Source organism: Tamandua tetradactyla, chromosome 16, assembly GCF_023851605.1.
Source record: "Tamandua tetradactyla isolate mTamTet1 chromosome 16, mTamTet1.pri, whole genome shotgun sequence".
NCBI classification, from domain to species: Eukaryota; Metazoa; Chordata; class Mammalia; order Pilosa; family Myrmecophagidae; genus Tamandua; species Tamandua tetradactyla.
The window spans coordinates 37,053,338-37,067,249 of record NC_135342.1 but is presented as its reverse complement, the minus strand read 5'-3'; the positions used below and the strand labels follow the sequence as shown (position 1 = coordinate 37,067,249).

The window sequence follows — 13,912 nt, the reverse complement described above, 5'->3', positions numbered from 1 at the left end:
TTAATGTGCTAATCTATGGTTAATAGGACAATGCTTGGTAAATAACACACTTTCCTAAGGCTTCTGAGGAAAACGCTCAATTTAATGGTGAATAAAATGGTGAAAAAATATTATGAGTTGTCATGAGGTATAGCTGTTGATCTTACAGATATCAAATTACAATATATCCATGCTGTGTTTACGAAGATTTTACTGAGAGAACAACAGGAGCTGTCTTGATTATTGTCTGCAGGGTTATTGCAAAATCATGGTAACTGCCCCTTTAGTGGTGAGATTAAACCTTTGGTTATACACCATCGAGCATATAATATTTTAAATTTATTTTAAGAGGCTTTTTCGTCATGCCTGAGAGATCTCCAAGGAAATAATTTATAGTTAGTGTTTATCAAATGTTTTTTGGTTTAAATGCACATAGGCTGCAAGCAGTGGATAAGAATGAAAATCAGTGCAATCTACACATCATCATATTAAATTCTGACTATTGGCTTTCAGAAAATAATCTAAAATTAATAATACCTTATAAATAAAAATTCTGGGACTTCATTAATTTTCAGAAAGTGCGTTGTTGTACTTGCATCTGGTTTGTTTTGTAAAATTCTTTCTCTACTAGACCGCAGAGTTCTTCAATGGGTAAAGGTCCTTTATCCTTTAATCCACAGTACTTCCCATTGTGTTTGGCATGTAATAGGCACTCACTAAATGTTTGAGTAAGTGAAGACCAGTGATATAGTTATTTGATATAAAACAATTTAGTTTACAAAAGCTATAGCCATACTGTGCACAAGTCTGGCGAGCACAGATAGAAATGTGACATCTACTTCAGGGTAGGCTCATGTCACCCTAAATCCTATTTTCCAGTTTTCTAAAGCCCCTAAACTACAGAAGCTTAGTATATTTTCCTACCAGTATCTTCAAGTAGTGTACTTTATCTATACATTAAACAGTTAGAATTATTTTTTTTCATTTAAAATTTGCCTTTTCTTTTGAATCATATCTGATATGGCTCAGGAAGTAGACTTCTTTGTTTTTTAATGAGGATCTGTACATGGTATCAGGATATTTTTAGAATCTAAATGGCCAGTACATTTGTCTGTTTTATTCAAAAATTGAAATCAAAGTGCCTCCAATCCTCTGAAAGCTAGGAAATTTCTATTTGGGAGCATTGTGGAATTTTGGGTATATGTTTACATTCTATTAATTCCACAAACAGTGATACTCTGTATCAGTGTTGGGCTGGCTGTTTAGGAGATTAAAGGACCCAGCCGTGGAGGAATTCATAGTCAGATACATAAGCAGAAAAATTACAATAGTTTTGTGCTGTTTGCAGAGATTTGAGACAAGTGCAGAGGGAATTTGGAGGATGGAGCCATTCTTAAAGGTTTAAAGGTGTCTTCATATACTGCTTTTAAAAACACATTTTAATTTTTCTTTAACCGTTGGTATTCTTAGTCTAAAATGCAGTCTGTGTGACTAAGCTTCCCTTCCTATGGGGGGTATAAAAATGTTATTAAAGAAGGACAAATATATGATTTTTTAAAATATACTTGCAATGTTTATTATGCATGCTTGTGTGATTTTTAAATGATTCTTTTATTAAGGGACAGGCAGTGTGTTTTCTAGGCTTCAAAAATAATTAAAATAAAAATATTATTTTATCTGTTATATATTGCTCCTTAGTAAAATTACCCCCAAATTTAGTGGTTTAAAACAGCAATAATATGTTAGTATATGAATCTGTGGATGGGCCTATTGGGCTGGATTCACTTGTGGGGTTTTCTGCTGGTTAACTTGCATGGTTGCGGTCAGCTGGTGACTGGACAGCTTGGGTTGTCCAAATGGCTTTACCCTGAACCCTGGTGCTGGTTGTTGGCTAGGATTCTCTCTCCATGTGACCTTTTATCCTGCTTTATTTTGCTTGGTGCTCTCAGGGCAATAGGAATGGAAACTGCACGGCCATATTCTCTTGTTCAGATTAAGTCCCAAATCCATCCCACTTTTAAGAGATGGGAAAATAGATTCCACCTGTTGAAAGGATGAGTGACAAAGAACTTGTGGCCATTTTTAATGCGCTATAATTGACTTCTGTTGAACATGTCCCACAAGAAAAGGAGTCTCATTACTTTTGTTGACTCGTGAGAATTAAATGAAATAGTGCATGTGATGCCTGGCACGTACAAATCATCTGTATGTTAGCCATTATTTGTAATCATAACTTGTATGTATAGGAGTTATAAAACATTTATTGTCTTACTTCCTTTAAGTTATCGTTAAATGCTTCTTGGTAGGAAAGGTATCTGAAATTTTATGAAACAGATGTCAATGAAAATATAGAAAATATTTTATTTTGTTCAAATGTTTGAAATTGGAAAGAATAGCTTTAAATTGGACATAAAAATTCTGAAAGACTTGAGCATGTGAGTTTTGAGAAAAGGATTCTAAAGCAAATACTTGCCATTTACTACTTTTCAAAGGAAACCGGACAAAAATTCTTGTTTGAGTGGCTTCTAGTATAGTTGATAGTCAAAGTGATCAAGAAAGCATATCAAAATATAGCTAAAATTATAGATGAAGATTAATTTTTTTTTTAAGGAATCGCTCTTTCCTGTCATATGTACGTGTGTGTGTGTGTAAAATATGTCTGATCTTTTTGAGAGATTCTTGCCCCACAGAAGCACCTGATCAATTTCACCATATTCGTGGTGTGATTTATAGGATATTTCTTATGAGTACTTGAAAGTGGTTTCCCAGGTTGCCTTCATATACGCCTTTTTTCTGCTTTTCAGAATTTGTTTTATTATACATTATCAGTGAAGTTTTGTTCTGCGTGCCTTTAAAAACTGATTTTAAAAAGAATCTTGTAGTCAAAGTGATGACTTCATTCTTCAGTAAGAGGTAAATTGGAATTCACATATTTCAGAGTTCCTAGTCACCGACGGGGGACTAAGTTTTCAGTGACTGTTTTGTATAAGGCCTTCTGTTTGGACTTTTTTTTTTTCCCTTCCTAAGTGGAGCAAAGAACAATTTTCACACTTTATGAATGTTTTACATGAATTGTTGATGGAGTTGCTGCAGTTATTTATGCATATCTCCTTAGGGGGATAGGTCAAGAGGGAGGAGTCATATATACAAATCCCCTTCTGTTTCATCAGAAATTTCATACAGTTTTTGTGGTGTGGTATTTTAGCACATGGGTTGGAATTTTAATAAGTTTTAGATTTTTTTTTAAAACGTGATATTTAAAAACAAGGTATTAAAAAAAGATTGTAGTTGAGTGCTTTAAAAATGAAATTTGAAAAAATAATTTGAATTTGACTTTAAAAATTTTATTCTGAATTTAGAAAATGAATACATGCATATTACTGAAAGGTTGAAATAAAATAATGAACTTTACCCTTAATTCAAAGAGAAACTAATTCTCTCCCTGTCTTTTTTTTTTTTTTTTTTTAGCATTTCAAACTAAATTTATTTTAACATTTGTGCCCCCTATTCCTATGTTCTACTAGTCTGTTGACATGGTAGATAAAAGGAGCATCAGACACAAGGTTTTCACAATCACACAGTCACATTGTGAAAGCTATATCATTATTCAATCATCATCAAGAAACATGGCTACTGGAACACAGCTCTACATTTTCAGGCAGTTCCCTCCAGCCTCTCCATTACATCCTGAATAACAAGGTGATATCTACTTAGTGTGTAAGAATAACCTCCAGGATAACCTCTCAACTCTGGAATCTCTCAGCTTTTGACATTATTATGTCTCATTTCAGCCTTCCCCCTTTTGGTTGATAAGGTTTTCTCAATCCCTTGATGTTGAGTCTCAGCTCAATCTAGGGTTTTTCTCAATCCCTTGATGCTGAGTCTCAGCTCATTCTAGGATTTCTGTTCCACGTTGCCAGGAAGGTCCACACCCCTGGGAGTCATGTCCCACGTAGACAGGGGGAGGGTGGTTCTCTCCCTGTCTTTTAAAAACTTTTGCCTTTATTCCCTTCAGTTTAATTCTTCGTGTCTATTTGTTTTACTATTGTTGAACAGCAAATGCTGTTTTCTTTTTAAGTAGTTGATGATTTTTACATTGTAATTAGAATTTGTTACTTCTAGGAGTTCCCTTAACCATTGTGTTATGATTTTGAAAACAACCCAACTAGTTTAATACTTAATGCATTTCTGGACATGAAAGGCAAACCCTGTGTGTTATAGGGGGATTTTTTTTTTGTCTAAGGAGTTTAAACTATTATTAAAATCCCTAATTACAAATCTTCATTTAGAGCATAGTCTTAGATGATGTATTTCCAGTGTTCATGTACTTTGGCTCACAATTTCCCATGATCGATTTAAGTCCAGTGGATATCTGATTGAGGCTAAGGAATCATTGCTTATGGCATACCTTGTGAGTTTTCATTTTTGTCTCAACTGTGTTGTTTATGTATATATATAAATTTGTACTTTGTCTTTTTCATTTTCCATTCATTTTTTAATAAAATAAGAGCAAGTATGCACTAAAATGTTTAAGATCAAAAGAGCACCATTGTAAAGTTGAAGCTGTAAATATTGCAAAAACTGCAGAGGCTAGCTGACTGGTGAATCACTCAGCGATAACCCAGAGGGCTTGTTCATGTTTTGCGATACAGAAGTTCAAATTCTAACATACTAAAGACAGATGGAGAAGAGTGTTGGTGTATTATTTAGGAAAATGGAGTCTCTAAAAAAACTCACCGTGCCTACAAAATTACCTTTTTACTAATTCATACCGAATTTATGACCAAATTGTTAACGATTTTCCCATTTATCTTTTTTTTTTTACTTTTTTATTGTATAATATATATACAAAGCAAAGAAATAAAAAAGCAATAGTTTTCAAAGCACTGTTCAACAAGTAGTTACAGTACAGATCCCAGAGTTTGTCATGGGCTATGCATACGATCCTCTCAGATTTTTTCTCTTAGCTCTGTTCCAGAATATAGGCGTCTAGAAGACTTAAATATTTTTTCATCACTACAATTGACTTTTTTCTTTTTTGTGAAAAATAACATATATACAAAAAAATAATAAATTTCAAAGCTTTTACTTATTTTTAAGTAAGTTGAAGAAAATTTTATTTTGAGATTCTGCAAGTTTGGTGGGTTTAAGACCAGGAGTGCTATTTTTCAGTTATAAAGCCTCTTGATAGGAACTTTAATTTGGAGGAATCCGTGAATGGATTTCTTTTGATATTTTCTGTAAAATATGGGGCCTTTTCTTAGGAAAGTATTTAGAATTTTTATCAGTTTTTTATGGGGTGGGGGGGGGGGTCAGTGACCCAAAATGATTATTAAGCACTATGTTAGGCAAGAAAACAAAACAGTACACAAATATAGGGATAAAGCATGTATTTTTAGTATAAAAAAACCTAAATTGAAATTGCAAAACCTTTACATTATAGTTTAAGTATGAATGGCACAATCATTCAAAGCTTAAGTCAGTTATAAATTCATCAGATCTTTTTAAAAAGGTCCTTCTTCCCTTCTGACTTATATTATTACAGTAAAAATACATGTCAGTTGTAGGAAATTTGGAAGATGAAGAAAAAAATAATTTGTAAACTCATCCACCTAAACTAATCTAGGCACCTTGGGAATATTTCTTTCGCATTTAGAGTAATATGTTCCTTTTAATGCAAATTGTAAACTTTTAAAATTTGAATTCACAACTCATTTTCCTAAAACAAAGGATTCCTAATGACTGAACAAGCAGATGCCTCAGAGAACTGAGAAGTCATATGGGTATGGCTGTTGGTAGAGAAAAACTAGAACAGATCCTTCTGATTGTCACAGCAGTGCTACCTATATCCATTGCATTCTTGTTGTCTTACTGTTGAAAAGTTAAAGAAACCTAGTAGATGTTATTTTCATCTGTCTCTCTCTTTGGATAATTTTGTTTCATTGACCTTTGAAAAATTACAAGTTTCTCTATTTAGGCAAATCTTTGTATGTATTTCTAATAAAATTTTCTCATGGACTCAAAACAAAGAATGTGGATCATCATGACACCTCGGTATAAAAAAGTTATAAAAAAGAAATATAATACCATATTACCTGAAATTTGTGGTTAGATTTCAGTTATCTTAATAGTATTTTGACATGCCCATAAAAATAAAACCAAAAAACTAATGCTATTTATTTAATTCACATACATTTAAATTCTTAACCAGGAGTGTTTTCCTACCCACTAAATTGAAGAAAGCACAGCAGTATTCTAACTCTTGCTTTCAAAAATGTTTTTTAGTACAACCACCTTAACAATTTGTTTAGACTGTTTCAGAGAATACTTTTAAAAATCTCATCTTGCTTTAGTAAATAGAAGAATTATTTATCTCTTTACTTATGTATAACCCATGCCTGAGCTTAATATTCCTCTATTTTTTTTTAATTTTAGGGGCAAAAAAATCCAAACAAACCCAGGCATCCATCAAGTCAGTGGATTTTTGACAAAGAAGCATTGCAAAAAAAAAGAGAGGCACTCTATATTTGATGATCCCTGCAACATATGGCATAAGACTTGGTGGCAGAGGAGACACTCAATACATAAATAGTTGGTGAATTGAATAGAAACAAAGGTTTTCTTGGATGCTAAATAGGAAGTTGTAAAGTAGGTGTAGTGTACTAAAAATCATTTTCAAGAAGGTCATAGATGTACAGATTCCAAAATCTATGGGTTTTATTATTTCTTAAAAATCAAAAAAGAAAATTTCACTTAGATTAACTCAGATATTAATACTTATGTAAAATTCTACCCCCCCCTACTGTTAAGCATCTAATGATGTTTTCTGCTTTTTTTGTTTAGTACCGGTAGGGTATTTGAATATACCATAAAGGAAAAAGAATGGCCCAACACTTTTTAAAAGAATTAGTTTAATGCCAATATTTCTGCTTCTTCCAACTTCTTTGAAGTACAGTTAACAAAATATTATAGTTTCAATCAGTAATGTAAGCTTTAGTTCCCTTTGTTATTTAAAGCTGAGTAGTATTTTTTATTATTGCTTCAAACAAGGATCTAAACTTATTTTTTTCTTTACATATATTTTTATTTTTGTCAATTGCGCTTAAGATTAAAAATCTGAAGTTCCTCTCGTATTCTCTTCCATTCTTTTTTCAATATTTTGTATGAAAATCTTCAAATATACAGAAGCGTTGAGAAATTGTATAGGTGAATCTTTATCACATACCTCTATGCATCAATCCTTTTTTTTATTATTCATATTGATGCGTTTCAGAGTAAACTGCTGACATCAGAATACTTCACTCCTAAATACTTACTAGACATACAGATCATTTAACTAGCGCATACTTTTTACAACTTCATGAAAATAAATTATTTTTCATGGGATCTGTCCAATCTTCACCTTTTAAGTATAAGGCTAATTTGTAATTGTGTTACATCCTCCTTTACCTGTTGCCTTTTAATACAAAAGGTGCTTCTATAGGACAGATAGCACATGATTAGGAAGAGTCAATAGAAGAAAGATTTAAACATTTAAATGCGTTACCTTGATGCTTTAGTTCTTGTTTCCTGTAAGGATTGTTGCAAATTAAATGTTATTTATTGGATATTATTTTTAAATTAAAAATTGAATACTGAAGCTAATCTAGAAGGTTCAGATATTAAAACTTTTTAGTGAAGCCAAACAAGTCGGTGGATATATTAAATAAATAAATTTGAGAGGTTTCTGCTAATTGTTTTTTTTTTGTTTGTTTGAAAAAAAATTTATCTTAAATGATGAACTCTTTTGACTATTATATGATTGTGGTATCCAAAACACATCTGCTTCTCTAGAAAAATCTGTTCAGATTTTGCAACAAATAAAGATTCCCTACTTCTGGAATGTTTATATTAGTTCTTGGGATAACTTTTGTATTTTATGCTACGTAGGTTTTGTGTTCCTTAATGAAATTAAGCTCTAAATGTTAGACGAACTATTTGACGATCCCTCTTTCACTAAGGGCTCCTTCCTGAACATTTCAACTGGTACGACCTTTAGAGAGAGTTCTTTAAGCCATAATTTCTCCCAGAGACGCTGCTTGACTCCCACTGGCCTCCCTTTGAAAATGATTTCTGCATAGGCTGCATTTTAAATGATCTTCTCTTTCTTTTTGTGTTTTTAGAAAATAAATTTAAATTGAGAAATAGCAACACCAATTTCAAACAGGTCTCTGGTATATCCATATTTTTGCTCTGGGGAGAATTAATACTATTTAAAACTGAATATACTTGATTTGGAATATTGATATTGATCTTTGATAATCCTGGTTTAACCCACTGTTCTTTTAATAAACAAAAGAGATGTTTTGCTAGGAAGTCCTTTTTTCTCGGTGTGGTTACCAAAATTAGAAATATTGAAAGCTAACTTTACTAGCTTCTTAAAATCACAGTAACATTTAGACATTTAAGCTGATGTAAAGCCCTTGAGCGTTGGCAAAATTACATATCCAAAACATATAAGTTGTTGATATTCCGAAGTAGGTTTAGTAATTGAGTATTTACTGTGTGTAGGCACTCTATCAAATCGTTACTTTATAGACTCATCCCATTTAATGGTCAAACCAGTCCCATCTCCAAAGCCCAGAATAGTTACATTTACTGATACTGTCTTTCAGTTAAGTCTTGCTATTTGTATCAGATAGAATGAATTTGACATAATGAAATCTTATCTTGTTGAGTAACATAGTCTCTTTCTTGAAAATTTAGAATTAGTATTTTTTGATACTTTATGAAAAAGAATAGAACTGACATAGCAGATGCTCAAGGATAGGATGTTAAACCTTTTATACTTACTTACTTCACTTCAGTCCGTGACATAGGTATATAACACTTTACCCATTGAAGATATGAAGAATAGGGTTAAGGTGCTTGTATTACATGTTGGAGCCTGGGATTTACACTCAGGTCTGACTCCAAAGCCGTGTTCTTTCTAGTACATAGCCTTCTGCGTGAAGTTTTGTGCCATTTACAAAAATTTATCCAGAAGGATGTTTTTGCCTTAAACAGAGTAAAGACAGTTTTTTGTTTATTTATTAAAAAAAAAAAGGTATTTTGGGGGAAAGTTTTTAAAAGCACTTGAACACTAGAAAATGAGAGCTTACTTAATTGCTTACCTCATCTTGATAGAGATCTGGTTTTTTATTCAAGGTCTGTTTTTTTCCATCTTCTGCTTTCTCTTTGAGAGAAATGTTGATAATTGACATTTACAACAGGAATATTTTTAGGATGAATGACGTGAAATTCCTTGAGATTCTTAAGACCAAAATGAACTGATTTTTATTAATTGTTACTTTAGGGGAGCTAAGGAGTAAACTGAAACCAATTCCATGATGTTTATAGAGCAGCCATTTTTATTATCTGGAAAGCTGTTATTATGTTGCAATTTCAATTTGGCAATATCTGCCTGTTCTTTTAAATTACTTACTGAGTTGGTGAGTTTTTGTTTTTGTTATTTTTCAAAATTGGTAATGCCCTCTGTTTATAAAAATTCCCGTACTCTGTCTTTACTTGCAGCATACGTCCTACCAAGGAACCCCTAGGGAACCTAATCTCCAGAGATGAGGTTGATAGCAGGCATCTGATTTTAGACTAATGCCTGGTATAATTCAAAAAGGAAGGCTATCCATTTTCAGCAGGAGTAGGAATCAGTGAGGTTCACATTAGGGAAACTCATGACATCTCTGTTCCTACAAAATTACTTCTTTCCTTTGTTTGAAATTAACTTATTAGGCAACTGTTTTGATAAAAGATGGAACAGACCGATTCCGAAGCCAAATTGGAAACCAAATTGAAATACTTGTTGTATTACCTATATACCTAATTTCTTCTAGCCCCTGCTTGATTCTGCCTTACCTTAAACACATTAATATGAATAATTGAAGGGTTGATGACACCATATTTTTCAGTCTGAAGTTTTCTGATGAAGACTAAAGCATGTTATGTTCATGATTTCTGTCCCACAGCCAGTGTTTTTCCCTTCAGAAGTTTTACTAAACCTCTTTTTCCTTCATCTCAAGCCCCTGTTTCCATCTAAAGTATTATGTGTTCTTCACTGTATCTCTATAAATCTTAATTTCCAAATTCAGTTGAGAGGATCTTCCACCTTAAGAAACACTAATTCTCAAGATGTCTGTTCTACCTTGAAAAGCCAAAATTCCTGAAAGTCTTAATTCTTTACCACATAGAAGGTAGAATATGCTATTAACAAACTTTGTAAAAATATAGTACATAGTCTACTGGAAGAATTGTTAATTTGTATAATTTGTGTATTTATTTGGTATTTGATATTTTTTGTCAACAGGAAGAAGGTAGATAATGACTATAATGCCCTTCAAGAAAGACTCAGTACATTGCCTGATAAGTTGTCTTATAATATCATGGTATGTTTGGTGTGTTCCTTTTTAACTAAATATACTTAATCAGAGGTAACTACTGTAGCAAGGAATGTTCATTTTGTTTTACTTTAGAAGTTATGATACTTGGTATTTATTTCTTGTACTTTTTTCAGATTTATATTGAATTGTCATATTATGGTGATATAAATGACATAATGTTAGCCCAAAATTTGTTGTATTTGGTATGCAAGTTTTTATGGCAGAAATATGGCACTTGATCGTTTCCTGTTAGAGCAGGAATAGGCCATAATGTTTTGTAATTCATAAATTGTAGGACATTGATTTTATATAAAAACGTGCTGCAGTTTTTGTCTTAGTGATCTTCATGTCAGCACAGTGAACCACACATGTGTTCTGGATTAGAATCTTTCATGGCATGAATATTCTTTCTCACGAAGCCTTTGTTTTTATACTAGCATAGGGATTTGGTAAATATAGCTACTGTAGTATACACATTAAAGCTATCTGTTTGTTAATTCTTGCTTTGTAAAAATGATTATTTTATTGGAAATAATTTTCATGTTTCTTCATCAAAGATGTCTCTAAATTTAATACTTTACTACTAGTTCACTTTCATTTTTTTTAAGACAATGAATGAATGTAAAGTATAAACATTCAGAGGCAGTACTACTTTATCTGAAAGTCGTGTAAATATGGTGCTAATTTCTTTTCCTGTTTAATATTGACTTAATAATCTAAAACAATTTTCTATAGATTCTCTTAGTGAAATTTTAATATAAGGTTAAATTTGTATGAAATTGACATTTTATTATTCCCACTATATAGATTTAAAAAAAAGGACCTCAGTAACTTAGGACTTTTAATGGTATTTTTCATAAAATGTGGTTTTTAGTGTTTTTAATTTTTTACCCTTTTTTTTAAACAATAGGTACCATTTGGCCCCTTTGCCTTCATGCCAGGAAAACTTGTCCATACTAATGAAGTCACTGTTTTACTTGGGGACAACTGGTTTGCAAAGTGCTCAGCAAAGCAGGCTGTAGACTTAGTTGAACACAGAAAAGAACGTATGTATCAATTATAAGTGATGTTTGTTTGCACTTTGTGTCTTGGTTCATGAATTGCCATACTGATGGGCTGTTTGCTATCAAAACTACTTTCTGTGATTTATTAGTTCAGGCTCTCTGAGATTTAGTTGAATTGGTAGGTAGTTTGAGTAGAACCAGAATTTGAGAACATAAACTGGGAAGTGGAACATTTGGCTTGGAAATACACCCACACTGGCATGTTTTCAGAAATTAAAAAGTGCAAAAGTCACTAGATCTGGTTTTGTAGAAGTTGGGAAGACGTAAGAATTGGAGTCATTTATGCTTTATAAGCTGCTTGTTTTAGTTGTTTTAATAGACTTAATTTTGTGTTTAGTACATAGAAATAATTTAGTTTCTGGTTAGTGAACTCAGAGAAATATCTATTTGCACAAGTAGAAATAATTCTTAAGCGTGCATTTTGGTTTAGATAAAATAATATTTTCATTCTGCAGAGGAGACCAGGTGTGGAGAGATGCTACCTAAAATGACACCATTATATTTGTTAAGTGATTTGAAGTCCCTGCCTCATTGTAATAAGGTAGTTCTTTAGTTTTGGTTACCATATTATTTGTTGGTATATACATACATACATACAGTGCACATGCACACACTTTTTGGTTGGATGGCTTGGCCTGGTTTCCAACTTAGTTTCGTTAATTTCAAAATTGGATTTATTTAATTTTAAATCTATGTCCTTATTTCTGTAATAGCATATTTAAATCAGTAGTATAATATCATTCCTATTTGCTTTTTAACCTTCTAGTTAAATGTGTGTTTGAAAAATACATTTTGTGAGAATTCTCCTAGATAAATGAAGTAATACTAGATAGAAAAGAGCTGAATTTTCTAAAGCTGAAATTATTTTATTTATTCATGAGTGGATACTAGTTAAAAACTCGTTTACTCAGTGAAATTCTGAGAACTATATTTGGAGACTTTTATTGAAATCAACTTCTAAGTTTACAGTTGATACATATTTTGATCTTTTGTGATATTAATCAGAACTTATTGTTAGTCTGTGTATAATTTCTGGCAATAATAATTCTTTCAGCCTTACTACATTAAAATAATGTAGTATTTGTACAATACTACAAGTTTGTAAAATTTGTAAAATAATGTATAATAGAGGAAAGAGAATGGGTAAAATCCATTCTTAAGGGCCTTTTCTGATGGGGTAAGCTTTCTTAATTTACCAGTGTGGTCTTACTGATCTGAAACCAGGTCATAGCTTTTTTTTTAATTGACAAACCAAAACAACATACAAACGCGAACATTCTTAACATACGAACATTCCATACATGGTGTACAATCACTGACTCACAGTATCATCACATAGTAGTATATTTATCACTGTGATCATTTTTTAGAACATTTGTATCACTTCAGAAAAAGAAATAAAAAGAAGAAAGAAAAACTCATACATACCATACCCCTTACCCCTCCCTTTCATTGATCACTAGTATTTCAATCTACTCAATTTATTTTAACATTTGTTCCCCCTATTATTTATTTTTAATCCATATTTTTTACTCAGCTGTCCATTCCATAGATAAGAGGAGCATTGGACACAAGGTTGTCACAATCACACGGTCACATTGTGAAAGCCATATCATTCTACATTCATGTTCAAGAAACATGGCTACTAGAAGATCATAGCCTTTTGAAATTTGTGCATTTTGATTTTTGTGTGGATATTTAAGTGAAAAAGTTTCTAGGATCAATTATGACCACTTAGATATTAATGGGAGAGTACTTTTAATAGAATAGAATAGAGCTGTGCAGTAGACTAGAATAGAAAGAGTGACACACTTTCCATTAGGTAAATATGATTTTGGAAAGTGACCAAAACATGATGACATGGGATTAATATTTGTCTAAAATAATTTTCAAAATACATATTTCTGTGCCTGTGAACCTAATACAGTGTATCCTAAAAAGTGGTTTTACTCAGTTTTATAATTTGTAGTGATTGAATACAGTGGTTTTGACTTATTGTACGTCACATTTCTTTATTAAACATCACAACATATAAACATAAACATTCTTACCATATGATCATTCCATTCTTGATATATGATCAGTAACTCACAGAATCATCACATAGTTGTATATTCATCATCATGATCATTTCTTAGAACATTTGTATCAATTCAGAAAAAGAAATAAAAAGAAAACAGAAAAAAATTTATACATATCTTACTCCTTCCCCGTCCCTTTCATTGATCACTAGCATTTCAATCTACTAAGTTTATTTTAGCATTTGTTCCCCCTATTATTTATTTCTTTTTAATCCATGTGTTTTACTCGTCTGTCATTAAGGTAAAAAGGAGCATCACACACAAGGTTTTCACAACCACATAGTCATGTTGTGAAAGCTATATCATTATGCAGTCATCTTCAAGAAACATGGTTTTGGAACACAGCTCTACATTTTCAGGCAGTTCCCTCCAGCCT

General features: G+C 32.0%; 1 protein-coding gene across 9 annotated transcripts in view; it reads left to right on the top strand.

Moving 5' to 3' along the window:
• The window catches only part of URI1 (URI1 prefoldin like chaperone), an 84,192-nt gene that overhangs the window by 35,169 nt on the left and 35,111 nt on the right, over positions 1-13,912 (top strand). For 5 of the 9 annotated variants that reach the window (XM_077132288.1, XM_077132287.1, XM_077132286.1 and 2 more), the window contains 2 exons: positions 10,319-10,397; positions 11,302-11,437. In XM_077132288.1, the coding sequence (XP_076988403.1) occupies positions 10,319-10,397; positions 11,302-11,437 (215 nt within the window). Of the gene's footprint in view, positions 1-2,783; positions 2,893-6,414; positions 6,628-10,318; positions 10,398-11,301; positions 11,438-13,912 lie in introns of those variants that run through there. The other 4 variants (XM_077132285.1, XM_077132284.1, XM_077132289.1 and 1 more) reach the window with 4 other exon arrangements.